This window comes from Chiloscyllium plagiosum, unplaced genomic scaffold (assembly GCF_037043375.1).
Source record: "Chiloscyllium plagiosum isolate Xiang-an unplaced genomic scaffold, Cpla_swu_hap1 HiC_scaffold_18, whole genome shotgun sequence".
Taxonomy (NCBI): domain Eukaryota; kingdom Metazoa; phylum Chordata; class Chondrichthyes; order Orectolobiformes; family Hemiscylliidae; genus Chiloscyllium; species Chiloscyllium plagiosum.
Window position 1 is genome coordinate 70,427,987 of NW_028270156.1, and position 18,517 is coordinate 70,446,503.

The 18,517-nt window shown below is 41.9% G+C and overlaps 1 protein-coding gene across 1 annotated transcript in view; it reads left to right on the top strand.

The window, feature by feature from the left end:
- LOC122557967 (inactive serine protease PAMR1) overlaps positions 1 to 17,534 on the top strand; it is a 155,576-nt gene extending 138,042 nt beyond the window's left edge. The window contains exons 13-14 of the mRNA XM_043706264.2: positions 8,419 to 8,711; positions 15,302 to 17,534. Coding sequence (XP_043562199.2) covers positions 8,419 to 8,711; positions 15,302 to 15,832 — 824 coding nt within the window. The 3' untranslated portion in view covers positions 15,833 to 17,534. The remainder of the gene's footprint in view (positions 1 to 8,418; positions 8,712 to 15,301) is intronic.
- Positions 17,535 to 18,517: the final 983 nt, after the last annotated feature.

The window sequence follows — 18,517 nt, forward strand, 5'->3', positions numbered from 1 at the left end:
CAACATTCCCTAGGACCTTACCATTAAGTGTATAAATCCTGCTAAGATTTGTTTTCCCAAAATGCAGCACCTCACATTTATCTGAATTAAATTCCATCTGCCTCTTCTCAGCCCATTGGCCCATCTGGCCCAGATTCTGTTGTCATCTGAGGTAACCCTCTTCGCTGTCCACTACACCTCCAATTTTGGTGTCATCTGTAAACTTACTAACTGTACCTCTTATGCTCGCATCCAAATTATTTATGTAAATGACAAAAAGTAAAGGATCCAGCACCAATCCTTGTGGCACTCCACTGGTCACAGGCCTCCAGTCTGAAAAACAACCCTTCACCACCTCCCTCTGTCTTCTACCTTTGAGCCAGTTCTGTATACAAATGGCTAATTATCCCTGTATTCCATGAGATCTAATCTTGCTAATCAGTCTCCCATGGGGAACCTTGTCGAACGCCTTACTGAAGTCCATATAGATCACATCTACTGCTCTGCCCTCATCAATCCTCTTTCTTACTTCTTCAAAAATCTCACCAATCCTTGTGGCGCTCCACTGGCCACAGGCCTCCAGTCTGAAAAACAACCCTCCACCACCATCCAAATAGCTAGTTCTCCCTTTACTCCGTGACTTTAAGTCTCTTTAGTTCTTTTTCATCCTGTCGTTGGAGCCTCTGACAGCTAACCAAGCCAGCTTGGGCCCAGATAGCAGGCCAGGTCAATATTCTGTCAGAAGGGACACCAGCAATACAGGAATATAGTCACTGATGGTCAGCACTTTCCAAGGGTAAGGGTAATTTTCTTCTCTCTGCTGCTTTAGGCCCGACATTCACTCTAATGCTGCCATTACACTCACATTTCGCTGAGACTCGTGGACTAAAGGTCTCATTATTGCATGTATCATGTACAGTCCACAGTTGTTACTCGCTGCATTGTCCCAAGCTACTAACATTCGTGCTCTCATTCACTGGGAACAGCTCATTATTTAATTACTTCTCAGAAGGTGCTGATCAACTGACTTGAGGCTTAGGTATAACCACAGTGCTATTTGGAAGGGAGTTCCAGGAGTTTGGCATGACAGTGAAGGAATGGCAATGTAGTTCCAAGTCAGAGTGTTGTGTGGCTTGGAGGGAACTTGCAGATGGTGGTGTTCCCATGCTGCCCTTGTCTTTCTAGGTGGTAGAGCTCATGTGCCTAGAAGGTTTATAGAAAGGTAGTGGTATAGTGGTACTGTTATTGGATTAATAATTCAGAGAGGCTAGTAATGCTCTGTTGACCTGGGTTTGAATCCCACAACACCAGATCATGGAATTTGAATTCAAAACAAACAGACCTGGAATTAAAAGTCTAATAATGACCGTGAAATCCATGTGGTTCACTAATGTGTTTTAGGGAGAGATATTTGCAATTCTTACCCGGTCTAGTCTACATGTAACTCCAGACCTACAACAATCAATGAGGTTGACTCTTAAATGTCTTTTGAAATGGCCTAACAAACCACTCAATTGTAATAAAGCCACTAAAGAGTCTCAAAGAAATGAAACCAGACAGACCATTTAGTGTCGACCTACTAACAACAGAACACACCCGATAGATAATGTTTCAGAACCACTATCCTTAGATACATCCTGTCTCATCATCCAGACAGATCCAACAGAGATAGGAGCACTGTTGTATGCAATCGGAAAAGATCTTCTCTGGGAGTTTTCAATGTTGACTCCAGGTCTCCTGAAGTTTTGTAGGATCAAGTCAAGAATGGGCAAAGAAACCACCGACTGCTTATCTATCCCTCAGCTAATGAATCAGTACATCTTGTGTTGAATGCCTCTAAAGATGATAGGGCCCAGAATGTGGAAAAGTTCAGTGTTCGTCACCAAGACCTTGAAGTGCAGGTTCATAGCTCCTTGAAAGTGGACTCCCAGGTAGATAGGGTAGTGAAGAAGGTGTTTGGTATGCTTTCCTTTACTGGTCAGAGCATTGAGTATAAGAGTTGGGAGGTCATGTTGCGGCTGTAGAGGACATTGGTTAGGCCACTTTTGGAATATTGTGTGCAACTCTGGTCTTGCTCCTATCAGAATGATATTGTGAAACTTGAAAGGGTTCAGAAAAGATTTAGAAGGAAGTTGCCAGGGTTAGAGGATTTGAGCTTTAAGGAGAGACTGAATAGGCTGGGCTGTTTTCCCTGGAGCATTGGAGACTGAGGGCTGACCTTATAAAGGTTTATAAGATCATGAAGGACATGGATAGTTTAAATAGACAAGGTCTTTTGCCTGGGGTGGGGGAGTCGAGAACTAGAGGGCATAGGGTTTGGGTGAGAGGGAAACGATTTAAAAGGGACCTAAGGGGCAACGTTTTCATGCAAAGGGTGGTGCATATATGGATGAGCTGCCAGAGGAAGTAGTGGAGGCTGGGACAATTGCAAGATTTAAAAGGCATTTGGATGGGTATATGAATGGGAAGCTTCTAGAGGGATATAGGCCAAGTGTTGGCAAATGGAACAAGATTAGGTTTGGACATCTGGTCGGAATGGACGAGTTGGACAGAAGGGTCTTTCCGTGCTGTACGCCTCTTTGACTCGCTCAGTAATATCACTAACTGACCAAGCTGATTGAGTCCTAGAGGACATAGCTGCTAGGTTGGGTCTGTGTAATGTGGTGAAGGATCCGACTAGAGGGAAAAACATTTGTGACCTCATCTTCATGAATCCGTCTGCTGCAGATGCATCTGTCCATAGTAGTATCAGTAAGTGTGATCATTGCACAGTCCTTGTAGAACTAAAGTCCCATCTTCACAGATACTCTTTTGTAGTGTGGCACTACCACTAAATGAAATAAATTTAAAACAGATCTAACAACTCAGGAGTGGGCATCCATGAGGCACTGTGGGTCGTCATTACCTGCAGAGTTATACTCAAACACAATCTGCAACCTCAGCCCTGCATGGCAGAAATTGATTTTAGCATCTCGACAGCTAGTGACTCCATTAAAGGATATAGACAAACATGGAAATTGCAGGGAGGCTTGTCAGAGCCATTCAGTAAACTCCATAGAGAAATGGAGGGAGTGCCAACTGCAGTGGAGACCCAAGTCCAGCACTCTCAGTATCTTCCAGAAATACACATTGACCTGCATCCATCCCTCTAGCCACAGTTTCTCAATGTCAGTGGCAAGGTGAGTGGGGGGTGAGGGTTCTCAGCATCATTTTAGGTGCTTTTTCATTTCATGGTGACAAGATAGTGCCTGCCACCCATAGGAAGGAGAAGTCATAGGCAGATCTCAGAAGCATAATCTCAGGATGTTCAAGAGATGCAGAATACCTACATCTCTTAGCTGCCTGTCATTCTAAAGCCTGCAGAAGTTTAAGCGGAGGAGGATAAGCCTGGTCAGGACACACCAAACACGTCTGAGTTCTCTAGGTCCAAGGACGCCTGGGAATGATCACCCAAATTTTCAGGGCCAGCAGGCAATCTCCACCCCAGCTGTGGAAGTCAGTACTGCACTGAGATGTAGTGGGAGGCAGAGGAAGAAAACGAACTCCCTGAGGGTACATTGGTGGCATAGTTAGAACATAGAACAGTACAGCACAGAACAGGTCCTTCAGCCCACGATGTTGTGCCGACCATCAATCCTCATGTATGCACCACCCAATACACACAAACGAAGTTGCATCAAGACACTATTCAAAAGGGCCACAACACACTGCAGCAAACCAGAACTGCAAAAAGAGGAAGAGGAACACCTATACAAGATATTCGCCAAAAACGGATATCCTCGCAATTTCATCAACAGATGCCTAAGGGAAAGACAACGGAATGAGGACATGCCGCAACCCAAAGGACTAGCCACACTACCATACATCAAGAACATCTCGGAAATGACAGCCAGACTACTGCAACCACTAGGACTTATAACAGCACACAAACCAACAGCCACACTCAGACAACAACTCACCAGAACGAAGGACCCGATACCCAGCATGAGCAAAACTAATGTAGTGTACAAAATCCCATGCAAGGACTGCACAAAACACTACATAGGACAAACAGGAAGACAGCTAACGATCCGAATCCACGAACATCAACTAGCCACGAAACGACACGACCAGCTATCCCTAGTAGCCACACACGTAGACGACAAGCAACATGAATTTGACTGGGACAACACTACCATTATAGGGCAAGCGAAACAAAGAACAGCCAGGGAATTCCTAGAAGCATGGCACTCATCCACAAACTCCATCAACAAGCACATCGACCTGGACCCAATATACCGGCCACTACAGCGGGCAGCTGAAACTGACAACCGGAAGTGGCAGGGACAGGCCACTATAAATGCCGGAGGAAACACCACAGAAGCGCTTCACAGGAGGCTCCCAAGCACTGAGGATGTCACCTAGACAGGGGACGAAACATTTGCAACAAAAATTTCCAGCTCGGCGAACAGAACCACAGCAACGAGCACCCGAGCTACAAATCTTCTCACAAACTTTGAAAACGTATCTTCACTTGCACTGTTATAATGTCTGCACTTGTATTATTTTCTCTGTGGTGACCTCATTAAGTTGCATTCGTGTGAGAGGTAATCAGCTTCTTCAGACAGCCCAACAATGGAAGAGGTTGTCATGGCCAAACATTGCTCAACTCTTGCGGGCTACCTATCAGTTGACTACTGATAGCTTCAGACATCAGGAATGCTTGAAGCATGACAGCCGTGGCCATTTCTATGTGAGATCCATGAGCTGATAATCTATGGGAGATGTCAGAATGATAACACAAATTGCAGGAACTCATCAGCCTTCACATCCATCACAATGAAGCATCATATCTTGCCAAACTGTGTCATAGAGGTTTCCCATGTATAGATGAGAAATTATGAAGGATTTGATGTTATTCTACAGTAGATTTTGCTGCTACATTGGGAATAGAATTCTGGCAATAAGGCACCATTAGACTGTCACCACTCAAAGGAGACACTTTCTTCTAAATCACAGACAATTTACCTGCAGACAATTAACATTTCAGTGTGGGTCTATGCCAACTGCAAATTACTGTCTTCCACTGCTTAATTACGGAATGTGTTTGGAAAATGGAAATTTCAGGTTCTGCTTTGAAGTGCCTTTCTCTGCTAACAGTTGCTTTACTGATATGACAAGGAGAGAGTTAGTACATGCAATATCATGCTACTGATTGCTTGGGGCTAAGATTTGGACAACAAATGTCCTACTGAAGAACCGCACATTGAGGCCAGATGGGTGGCATGACTGAATCATGGAGGCATAGTCACTTCAATTTATTCCAGGAGGGCCTGTAATTCCCTGAGCTAACATAACTTACATTGCTGCCTTTGGAAGCAGTGTCAGTCATTTTTTGCAGTTATTGCAGAATTGACGACCTCCAATCCAACATGGTTTTCTTGTGAATGAGTTGCAGGCTCCACCTGAGATGTAAGATTTCGCACAAGTCTTTCATGTTCATTGAATCCCTACAATGTGGAAGCAAGCCATTCAGCCCATCGAGTCCACACCAACTCTCCGAAGAGCATCCCACCCAGACACATCGTCCCTCTGCACTATCCCTGTAACCCTGTATTTCCCATGATTAACCACCTACCCTGCACATCCCTGGACACCAGACCAATTTAGCATGGCTAGTCCACCTAGCCTGCACTTCTTTGGACTGTGGGAGGAAACGGGAGCATCCAGAGGCAGACACTGGGACAGTGTATATACTCCACACAGACAGTCGCCTGAGGATGGAATCTAACCCAAGTCCCTGGCGTTGTGAGGCAGCAGTACTAAACATTGAGCAACTATACTGCTCCCCAGCCAGAAGTTTTAAGGTGCGGACAGTGCTTGAACCTGTAATTTCTGGACCAGCACCTTCCCACTTGGCCATCGTACCCTATTCACATTTGTGTTGCCGGTCTTGTGGACTAGTATGACTTTTCAGCCTACTTTGTTTCAGTTAAACCACTTCATAATACTATTAACATATCCCAGAGCCTGTAGCTTTTTGAATTATTGTGCCTTTGATGGTCCTAAATTTTACTATGACAAGCCTGCTTCTTGGAACTCCTATTTTCTTTAAGGTTTATCCAGAATTGCCTTTCATTGCTGAAACAATTCTGCTGGCAATCCAGTGCAATGAACCCCATCACCAGATTTGACTTGCCTCCTTTCCCCAGAATTCACTGGACTTCCATCATTAAGTTTCCTTGACTATTAATGCCCAAACGTTTCAACTGCCTTGGCAGAACAGCTCTGACTAAGTTTGGCCCATCCTAATGGATTGACATTTAAACAGCACCTCAACTGACCTACTTGTAATTCTTGGACTGGTGCAGGACTGCCTTTAGTCCATTAGCCAATTGCAAAGTCAAGGATCTTGGACTCTGATAGGTCCATAGTCCTTACTTGGAATCAGATTTGCAGCATCTCTCTTTTATTGTCTGCAGCATACCTTGACCTATTTAGGACAACTCCTCTTTCGTTTTCACACATTGTTATTTGCTTGCTGTACATGCAGTGTGTTTGCAATATCAGCTGCAGGTACATACTGCAGTTACTCTACCATAAAGTGACAATTCTACCACTTTGACTGGTCTGTGCTTTCTACTGAGATAAGCTTCCTGCCTCTCCCTCTACACTAAAAAGCAATGCACCTTTAACTAAGCAATGAGGAGGCTTTGTGCTCACATGCAAGGTAAACTACTCAGAGGCTGGCAGTGCTGAAGTCAATGAGTGTGCATTAGAAAGCAATGCGAATTAGACAGAAGGTTGCACTCTCCAAGTGAGCACAAATTGAGTAGGTACTAAGGCAGCAAGCTAAGAGCCATAATGTGCATCCTTTGTAAATGCATAAGAAGCACTATGCGCCATAGCAAAATGGCAGGTTATCAGTGTTCTTGAGCTCCAAAGTAAAATGTTGAATTACCGAAAGAGTGTGAAAGTTATTCTAGGAGCAGCCATGATGTGGAGAGGGTGGTTAATCCATGCTAGCACGTATAAATGAAGTGTCAAGGAGAATGATATCAATGGAGCATGTAGGAACATTGTAGGGATAACGACCAGGGCAAGAAACTAATGAGCTGCAGCTGCCAGAAACCTACACTGATTTACATGTCATCAATTTGTGCCATCTAGTTTCTGGGGAAATGTGGTTCTGAGATATTCAGTGAGTTCTGAGAGTTCTACAGACCACAGTGAGATAGTAAAATTTGGCTAGCATTGGATGAGAAGGGAGCAACAGGGGAATGTTAAGAAAAGTTATTGAATTTTGGCACTTTTGGAACAATATGGCAAGAAACCTCATTAGGCCACATCAACCGAAACCTCCATGAAACATGACAAAATTGACACCGAGCAAAAATAGCAAAAGATTCAGCCTATAATTTCTGCAGAGTCTGTTATTTGTTGTGTTCTGTGAATTTGTCAATTTGCGATTAAATGAGGATAAAGTTCTAATTCTGGTTTATTGCTTAGATGTTAACCAGTGTTTGCCGCTTATTTTATGAATAAGTTTTGTGTTACAATGAACAGATTCTTTTGAGTTCATTGAAGGAGCCTGATGAAAGTCTCGCTTATTCTGGATAGTTGTCCAAAAAGAATCAATTGACCATTTTGGTGATTAAATCAAAACATTCATCTTAATGACATCACTAATGGAATAGTGGAGCATGATTACAAATGCATTCCTCCAACACATTCATAACAATACTTGCTCCTTTGATTTGTCTAAAATAGAATAAATGAACAAATGTGTGCAATTTAGCCATGAAGCCTACCTACCATTTAATTAAAATGTGACAGATCCGCATATTAATTCCATTTACCTACCTTGGTTCCATTACATATCCTTGCATAGTAAGTCTGTCAATCTCAATTTTGAAATTTTCAATGGATCTAGCTTCAACATCTTCTTGAAGCAGAAAGTTTTTTATTTCCTTTCATGTGATGGTGTTTCCTGACACCATCCCAAGGCCATGCATCCACTTTGTTCTGAACGCTTTGAGCAAAGGATATAGTTGATCCTAGCATAAACTATCTACTTGTTTAATTATCTCTCACTGCATCTTACCTTAATCATCAATACTCCAGGCTATATAACGCTAGACATTGCAACCTGTTATTATAGTTTTGCCCTACAGCTCAGGTATCATTGTCGTAAATGATGAAGGGCTTATGCTCAAAATGTCGATCTCCTGCTTCTCGGATGCTGCCTGACCTGCTGTGCTTTCTAGCACCACACTTTTCGACTATCATTGTCATGAATCTCAATGTATCCTTCTGAAAGTGCAATGCTAAGAACTGAATATAGATCAAGTGAGCTAGCTCAGTGTGTTTTGTTGACAGTGAATAGAAATTGCTGTTTTTTTGTTATTATTATCTTACTTGTTTGTTTTAAATGAAGTGTTTACACTGTCTGTTTGGTAGTTTGTGGAAAACTTGGCAACTTCAGCCTGCAGAATCTCCCCTCAATGGCTTGGGCATGGCAGGCTGCGCTTTACCATAAGATGTCACGCACCAGCAACGAGATCGTCAGGCAGCAGGCATGGTTCCTGGCTTGCAGTGGGGCACTCCTGAATGAACGGAACATTGTTATTGCCGCCCACTGCGTGACAGAGCTGGGAAAGGCGGTGGTGATCAGCACAGCCGATATGATGGTGATCCTGGGGAAGCATTACCATGAGGAAGAACTGCAAGAAAAGAGCCGACAATATCTACAAGTGAGTAATATTCACCCTGGCAGAATTGGGGCAGGTATAATAAGATACGGTGCTCAAATGCTGCATTGCCACTCATCCAGTATCCACTACGGGCATTCCTCAGGAACCATGTTTTCTGAATTGGAGATGAAGAAATCAAACCACATAGAAAGATACTCTCTCAAAAATATTAATTTCCTCAAGAGTTCATTCACTAGAGTTGTTGTAAAGTCAAATATTTTATTGGCCGATTCAAAGACAGACAATGCTTCAATAACCTCTTAAAATTATCAATCAAAATGTGTACACAGCCCTGGTGATATACAGAGTTTTTGACCTTTTGAAACTTAGCCAAGCATTCATAATGTATAGTAGAGTATATAAGCTCTAGTAAAAAAAATCAGAAAAATGTACATAATGTAGTCTGTTGAAACTGTAAGACTTGATTACTTTTTTTAAGCTGTTAACCAAAGCAGTTTAGGAGCAGGTAATTCGAAGGTAGTTTCTTTAGTTTCGAATGCACAAAAGCAGTATTCCCAATGCAAAAGTTGCTAAAAACTGAAATGGAGGCAGGAATCCCATAGTCTGGTTTTCTTCACCATATTTTAATAACTCTTGAGTAGTTCCAACTCATTGAAAATCTAGGCTTAAGTCACAGAACACAATACAGAGGAGGAACCTGACAGTATTGGTGGTGTCACTGAATCAACAGTACACAGTTGCAGGAAGGAAAGCTAACTGGCTTATGGGAGGGGTTTAGTGAAGTCAAGGCAGAGACAGGAAGAATTTAAGGATGAATTGTGTTGATATTTGAGTAATATTGCAGCCATTTGGTCTGTATAGTTGTCTGCAACTCTTTGCTGTCAAACTACACTTGGAATAACTATAGTAACCCAAGGCCATAGTCATGACAAAAAAACACAGGTTAACAGACTGAAGGAAGGCTGATCTTTAGGGCTGAGAACAGAACTTAGGAAGGCAAGCTGGATAAAAACGTTAGCATTATCAGCTGTAGTGGCTGTTGCTTGAATCATGGATGACACGACACAGGATCCAGTTTTCTGCTATGGACCTTCAGGTAACTCAATGGTCTGCTGTTTGGATCTAAAATGTAGTGAGGTGAGATTGATGCCCTTGGCATCAAGGCAGCAGCTGACCGAGTGTGGCAGACAGGAGCTCTAGCAAAGTTTAATTCAGTGGGAATTGGGAAAGCTCTCCATTGTTTGAAGTTCGCACCTGGCACACGGGAAAATGGTTGTGGTTTTGTGGACATTAGTCATGTCAGTCCCAGAATATCACTGAAGGAGTTCCTCCAGATTGTGTCATATGATCGTTAGCTTATTTATCAATGACGTGTCCTTTGTGATATCAGAAGTGAGAATTTTACTAATGATTACATGCCTTAGAATAGGGGATTTCAACACTAGGGGACACATTTTTAAGGTGAGAGGAGAGAAATTTTAAAAAGACACGAGGGGCAAATTCTTTACACAGAGGGTGGTTTGTGTGTGGAATGAACTTCCTGACGAAGTGGTGGATGTGGACACAACTACACCATTTAAAAAGACATTTACATAAATACATGAATAGGAAAGGTTTAAAGGGATGTGGGCTAGATGCAGGCAGGTGGGACTAGTTTAGTTTGGGATTATGTTTGGCATGGACTGGTAGGACCAAAGGGTCTGTTTCCATGCTGCAAAACTCTATGTCCAGCTTCCTTTGACTGTTTCAGTATTTGAGGAATCGCAATGTCCATACACAACCTGGGCAACATTCAGACTTGAGCTGCCAGATCAGAGTAGTGATCCAGGAGGGGTGTTGGCATGCAACCATGTAGAACAAAAAATGAAACATTGCTGAAAAGTTCAGAGCAGAAAGCAAGAAATATATATTCTGCTAAAAGGAAGTGAACAAAGTAAATGCTGGTGAGAATCTGTGGATGCATAATGCCACTAGGAGGTATTTGAGAGTTGTAGAAGAAGCACACATGAAGAACATAGATAGCAGCAAATTACTTGATAAGAGAACGCAGAGATTTGAAAAGAAGTCAAAAAATAATTAGGAAGTCAAAGTGGAACTATGACATTAATTTGTCAAAGAATATAAAACAAATTATTAAAATATTTCACATTCCAATTAAAAGGGGCAGCTATAGTGCTCCTCTAAGGACGAGAGAGGATAATACTGTAGGTAATGATGGAGAGATGATAAAATAGTAAATAATTATTCTGCTTTAGTATTTGTCAAGGCGATAGAACAGGTAGACATAATTAGATTAGATTAGATTAGATTACTTACAGTGTGGAAACAGGCCCTTCGGCCCAACAAGTCCACACCGCCCCGCCGAAGCGCAACCCACCCATACCCTTATATTTACCCCTTACCTAACACTACGGGCAATTTAGCATGGCTAATTCACCTAACCTGCACATCTTTGGACTGTGGGAGGAAACCGGAGCACCCGGAGGAAACCCACGCAGACATGGGAAGAACGTGCAAACTCCACACAGTCAGTCGCCTGAGGCGGGAATTGAACCCGGGTCTCTGACGCTGTGAGGCAGCAGTGCTAACCACTGTGCCACCGTGCCGCCCATAATATGGCATGAAGAACTGAGTAGTAAATGGGTTTCAAGTAAAAATGGGGGGCATAATGAATAAAATAAAATTGAAAGAGAGGCTTTCTGGTGTGGCAATGTCCCTACCTCTGAGCCACGACACTGAGGTTCAACTCCCACTTGCTTCAGAGATGTGTAATTACATTTCTTTGGGGTGGCATGGTGGCTGAGTAGCTAACACTGTTGCCTCACAGTGTTAGAGACCTAGGTTCGATTCCAGCTTTGGGTGACTGTCTGTGTGGAGTATGCACATTTTCCGGTGTCTCCATGGGTTTCCTCTGGGTGCTGCAGTTTCCTCCCACTGTCCAAAGATGTGCAGGTTAGGTGGATTGGCCATGCTAAATTATCCATAGTATCCAGGGATGTGCATACCAGGGTGATTAGCCATGTAAAATGCAGGATGACAGGGGTTGGGTCTGGGTGTGATGCTCGTTGGAATGTCGGTGTGGACTCAATGCGCCGAATGGCCTGCTTCCACACTGTAGGAATTCTGTGAAATGCAAACGACAAGCATTAAGTCAGGAGAGATTCCTGATCAACCATGTGTTGCAAAGTACTATCATTACAGCCATGATAGTACCATCTGTACTTATAAATCTGGACAACAACAAAGTCAAAGAGCATGTTCTGCAGCAATTCAGAAGACTGCCTGAGAAGCTAGTTGGCTTAGTTGACTGAACAGCTGGCATGTCAATAGCAGCACAGGGCCTACCTCTTTACTGTACTTGCGTTGGAAGCCATGATGCTATTTTGTGTTTCGCACCTCTGTTCAGGCAGAGAACTAAGGACATTGATTTGATAAGAAGAAAAGGAAGGTCAGGTCTAGGTAGGATAAAGCAACATATCATTAAAGATTTCAGCACAAATTAGCCGAGCCATAAAACTGACAAATCCTGCACAAGACTTTATTTCTCCTATGGGTAATAGAACATCAAGCATTCCAGCACAGTACTGGTCCTTCGGCCCTCGATGTTGCGCTGACCTGTGAAACTGGTCTGAAGCGCAACTAACCTACACTATTCTATTATCATCCATATATTTATCCAATTACCATTTAAATGCCCGGTGTTCTACGCCCTTACTACTCTCTGAGTAAAGAAACTACCTCTGACATCTGTCCTATATCTATCACCCCTCAATTTAAAACTATGTCCCTCGTGCTAGCCATCAATATCCGAAGAAAAAGGTTCCTACTGTCCACCCTGTCTAATCCTCTGACCATCTTGTATGTCTCTATTAAATCACCTCTCAATCTTGGTCTCTCTAACGAAAACAGCCTCAAGTCTCTCAGTGTCAGAGAAATTTGCCCAATAAATTAGAGATCACAAAGTACAGTTCAAAGTGAAATTGACAAACAGTTTATTAGTACAGCAATATAGTGGAAGAGAAATTGACTAAGCTGAAACAGCACAGACAGTCTGCCCAGGCAGTCGAAAATTTCTCTTCCCTGAGCTGAGGATGAAACCAGTTTTTATAATAATCCTGTACAATAAGGCTAATTAGAAATGGGGAAAACACAATGAATCTGGAAGTTATCTGGAAATGGAGTAATCTAGTTACAATGATGCTAATTGGAAAACAATTATTGGAGGAGTGTCCTAATTCTCTCCACAAAGCAACCTTCTGGCAATATTGATGGGTTTGGACTTTTTATTCCTCTTCGCAGATAAGTGCTAATGTCTCCTCTGAAGTGGTGAGGTGCTTCCATTGTCTTGCCCTGGTAGTGCTCTTGCTGGTGCCTCTCTGTCTGACCTGTTCTTTGTGTGGCTTTGGTATTGCTGGATTATGAAACTGCCCTCGGGACTTTGGGATAACTATGTGCTGTGTCATTGTTAGTGGGTGCTGGAAGTATATTCCCTTTCTGCGAGTGCTGTCTAGTTTCACTTATCAGTCTGCTTTGTCCCTGCTGAAGCATTCTGGGTGTTTTGGTACAGTTTGGCCAATTTTGCTTTGGTGGGCCTATTGTGGGTTGGCAGGGTGGCAGATCTTTTTTCACACTCAGCCTTTCTTCATAAGACCTTCCCTCCACACCAGGCAACATCTTGGTAAATCTCCTCTGGACCCTTTGGAATGCTTCAACTGTAATGTGGCACGAGAACTCTATGCAATCCTCCAAGTGTCGCTGCACCAGAGTTTTGTACAGATGCAACATGACCTCATGGCACCGAAACTCAATCCCTCTACCAATAAAAGCTAACACGCAGTACATCTTCTTAACAACTCTATCAGCCTGGGTGGCAACTTTCACGGATCTAGGTACATGGACACTAAGATCTCTCTGCTCATCCACACTGCCAAGAATCTTACATTAGCCCAGAAGTCTGTATTACTGCTACTCCTTCCAAAGTGAATCACCTAGCATTTTCAACCTTTTTCTACCTTTAAGCCCAGTTCTGCAGCTTATCTATGTCCATCTGTAACCTGCAACATCCTTCCACACTGTCCACAAGTCCATCAACCTTAATGTCATCTGCATATGTACTAACCGACCCTCTACACCCTCATCCAGGTCATTTATAAAAATGACAAACAGCAGTGGCCCCAAAACAGATCCTTGCCATGCACCACTAGTAACTGAATTCCAGGATGAACATTTCCCATCAACCACCAACCTCTTTCTTCAGCTAACCAATTTCTAATGCAAACGACTAAATCACCCTCAGTCCTATTTCTCTGTATTTTCTGCAATAGCCTACCATGGGGAATCTTATCAAATGCTTTACTGAAATCCATGTACACCACATCAACCGCTTTACCCTCATCCACCTATTTTATCATCTTCTCAAAGAACTCAATAAGGTTAGTGAGGCATGACGTACCCTTCACAAAATCATGCTGACTATCCCTAATCAACTCATTCCTTTTGAGATGATTAAAAATCCTATCTCTTATCCTTTCCAACACTTTAAACCACAACCGACATAAGGTTCACTGATCTGCAATTACCAGGGTTGTCTTTAATACCCTTCTTGGACAAGGGGACAACATTTGTTCTCGTCCAGTTTTCTGGCACTATTCCTGTAGACAATGACAACATAAAGATCAAAGCCAAAGGCTCTGCAATCTCCTCCCTGGCTTCCCTTCCAGCTCAGGGAACTTATCTATTTTCACACTTTCCAGAATTGCTAACACCTTCTCCTTATGAACCTCAATCTCATCTAGTCTAATAGCCTGCATCTCACTATTCTCCTCAACAAGATTGTCATTTTCCTGTGTGAATACTGACAAAAAATATTCATTTAGCACCTCTCCTATCTCCTCGGACTCCACGCACAACTTCCCACTACTGTCCTTGACGAATTGAAAAGCAAGGAGGTAATGCTAAATCTAAATCAATCTTTAGTTAGATCACGCTTGGAATAATGTGTGTAATTATGGCCTTGTTATAAAAAGGATACAGAGGCATTGAAGAGTGTGCAGAGAACATTTACAAGAATGATATGATGGATATAAATATCAATAAAATGGCAGGCTGAGTTTCTTTTCTCTCGGAAGAGAAAACAGAAGAGCAAAGATTTGGATCCAGTAAATATAGAGAGATTGTTTCTTCTTTTTACCAGCAGCATAACTAGAGAACTGTCAACATAACATAGTATTGATAGAAAAATAAGAAAATGACAAAAGTATGGGACTTGCTACCACAGGGAGTGGTTGAAGTGATTATTACAGATGCATTTAAGTGAAAACTAGGTGACTAGAGGGCAAAGGTGATAGCTGGTAGCTTTAGATGAGGTAAAATGGGAAAATGTTTGAGTGAGGCATAAACACCAGTAAAGGCTGGTTTGGCAGAATGGTCTGTTTCTGTACCATGTATCTTTTGTGTGTAATCCCAAACAGTTGGAGAAGTGGTGAGAGACCTTTGCTGAAGGTGCTTAATGCTGAAACTATATAAGCAAGTTTAAGTTATTCCATTCTCAACAATGCTGCCCTGCCTCCCCCCATCGAATAGCATAATAACATTTAAAAGTTATATATTTTTCTGCTTTACTACTTCAGATTGCTGCAGTTATTGTGCACCCCTCCTATGACCCAGTACTACTAGATTCAGATATTGCAATCGTCAAACTAATGGACAAGGCCAAAATCACTGACCATGTGCAGCCTGTATGTCTTCCTGATGTAAAAGATCTATCGAATATGAATACACAGGGATATGTCACAGGGTGGAGAATGCAGCATGATGCCAACGACTCGGCTCATACAAATGACACGATCCGTGTGGGCACTATTGAAATAGGCGACTCTGTCCAGTGCGAGCAGCAGTATGAAGACCATGGGATCTCTGTCAGCATCACTGAGAACATGTTCTGTGCCCGTCAGGATCCAAATGGATTCTCAAACATTTGCCCATTGGAGACAGGTGGCGTGGCAACTTTCCCTGCTCCAGACAGGGCGGGCTCTGCTTTCACTTGGTACCTGGTAGGCTTGGTGAGCTGGGGCTATGAGAAAGGATGCAGTGAAGAACTTTTCACTGTTTATACAAACGTCACTCCATTCAAAGATTGGATTGAAAAACACCTGAAATAAAGCTCTTTGCATGATGCAGCATCTCAAAACTCTTACATGAACAATGGCGTTCAATTTCCAGTTTGCATCATCTGAATTGTTCAATATGTTTATGGATAATCAGTATTTACATTATAACTTTAATTACTTAGCACAGATCATCCTTCTTTCCAAACAACTGAATTGATGGTACAGACTGTTTCTGAGGAGATGCAAAGCTAGACTGCCAAATTACAATGATTTTATAATTCCACTGCAAGAATCCAGTTCACTTTCCTCCTTTACCTCAAGCCAAGATTACTCCTCTTTCGCTTCAGAGAGAAAAAAAAATCTGCATTCCCACAATCCAGGGATCAAATTTACTCCCTCTCCTAGAGTCAAATTCACTTTTCCTCCCATCAGAAATCAAATTTACTACAGAACTGGCTACAACATAGTTGGATGCTAACCAGCATTTTGAAAACATTTAGCATAACTTTTTTTCTGATTTTCAGTGCCTTTGCAGTTCTCTCTTAAAGCCCAAGATCAGATGTAATTTTTTTTAAAAGCCTCAGTCTGTCCAACCAGCTTCAAAGATTTGTGTCTAAGATCCTTCTGTTCTTTCTATTCCTATTCTTAAAGTTGAATAATTTATTTCATATTGACACACCTGATATTTTTCTCCAAAAGTCACTTTTCTGTATTAACTTTCATCAATCCTGTGACTTTCTGGACTGTCATTGTCTCCCCAGGGTCTGTTATTCACTCTTCACTACTTAGTCTGTTTTTTTTAATCATCTGTAAACTTTAAACTTCTAGTAAGTGAATTAAAAAAACTTGTGTTTAGTGCCTTGTCACATCACTTGATCAATTTATGAAATGCTTTACAAAATGAATTACTTTTGAGGTGTAGATGACTTTGACTAGCATTGATAGAGCCTGTTTCAGCTTCAGAAACCTGCAAAAACTTTTCACAGTTAACAAATTGGAGTTGTAAACACTAGTTTAAATTAGCAGCCAATTTAAACACAAAGATCTTTCAAGTAACAATGAGTTGACTAATCAGATAAAATGTTTAATAGATATTATGGTGGATATAAATATTGTTCAGGTGACCTGGAAAACTTAGTTATTTGGTCTTTTACATGCACCACAAAACACAGACAGGGCCTTAGGTTAATAACTCATTCAAAATATGGGATCTCTGACAATATACCAGAATCTAGATCATGTGCTTAAGTCCACAACACTCCAACTTGAGGTAAATTCCAACAAGGTAAGTTTGGGTTCTTCAGATTAAAAAATAACACGATGAACTGCATATGATTTTGAACAGAGAAGAAAACGTAAACCCAAAGTAACACTTTGTTATATCTGACTACAGAACCACATGTTCATAGTTGTAAGGGCCAAATTTACGACCAGTGGAGAAGTTATTAATTTAAGGGGTGAACCACCTCTGGAATGGTTTAGCAAGAATAGCAGTTGATGCCAGATTATGAACTCACTTATAGAACAGAAAGAAAAATAAATCTTTGTTGTTCCCAGAAATCTGAAACATGAACAATAAATGCTGAAAATGCGCAATAAGTTAAAAGGATCTGTAACCAAAATATTCAGCTGCTTTCTGTCCAGGTTTATTGTTTATAATAAGAGTTCTCAAGAATTTATGCTTTTATTGTTTAATAAAATATTTTCTGTACTGGGGAGATGAGGTAAATAAAAGAAGTGACTCTGACGTGGACACGTTATTGTGAAGCAGACTCCTTATTCCATTGAATAAACCTTTATTCACCTAACCATTTGCATAAAATGGGAGATTGGTTACATAAAAAACCCAAAACATGCTGCATTGAATTTACATAGAACCATTAGATAAAGGAGCAGAATTAGGTTGTTTGGCCCATCGGATCTCCTCCGCTATTCAATCATGGCTGACTTGTTTTTCAACCCCATTCGCCAGCCTTATACCCTAAATGTTTGATCCCATTATTAATCAAGAATCCGTCTATCTCTGTCTTAAATACATTCAGTGGCTTGGCCTCGACAGTCCTATGCGGAAATGAGTTCCACAGATTAACTACCCTCTGACTGAAGGAATTCCTGCTTATCTCAGTTCTAAAGGGTTAGCCCTTCACTCTGAGGCTGTGCCCTCGGGTCCTAAGCTCTCCTACGTGTAGAAACATCTTCTCCACATCTACTGTATTCAGGCCTCTCAGTATTCATATAAGTTTTATTGCGATCCCTTCCCTCATCCTTCTGAGCTCTATAAAATACCAACTCAGAGTCCTCAACTGCTCCTCACATGACAAGCTCTTTGTCCCCAGGATCATTCTTGTAAACCTCCTCTGAACTCTCTCCAATGCCAGCACTTCCTCCCTTAGCTTTAGGGCCCAATACTGCTTACAATATTCTAAACGAACACAGCCTCAGCAGTACATCTCTGATTTTGTATTCTAGCTGTCTTGAAATGAACACTAACATTGCATTTGCCTAACTGCCAACTGAATTGTTAAACTTAAGACAGTCCTGAACTTGGGCTCCCAATTCCCCTTAGCACTTTAGATTTCAGTCTACATCTCGATATTCTTCACTCCAAAGTGCATAACCACAACTTCCTTACATTATGTTCCATCTGCCACTTTGCCCAATGCCTAGCCTGTCCAAGTTCTTCTGCAGTCTCCCAGCTTCCTCAACACTGTCTGCCCTCCACCTATCTTTGTGTCA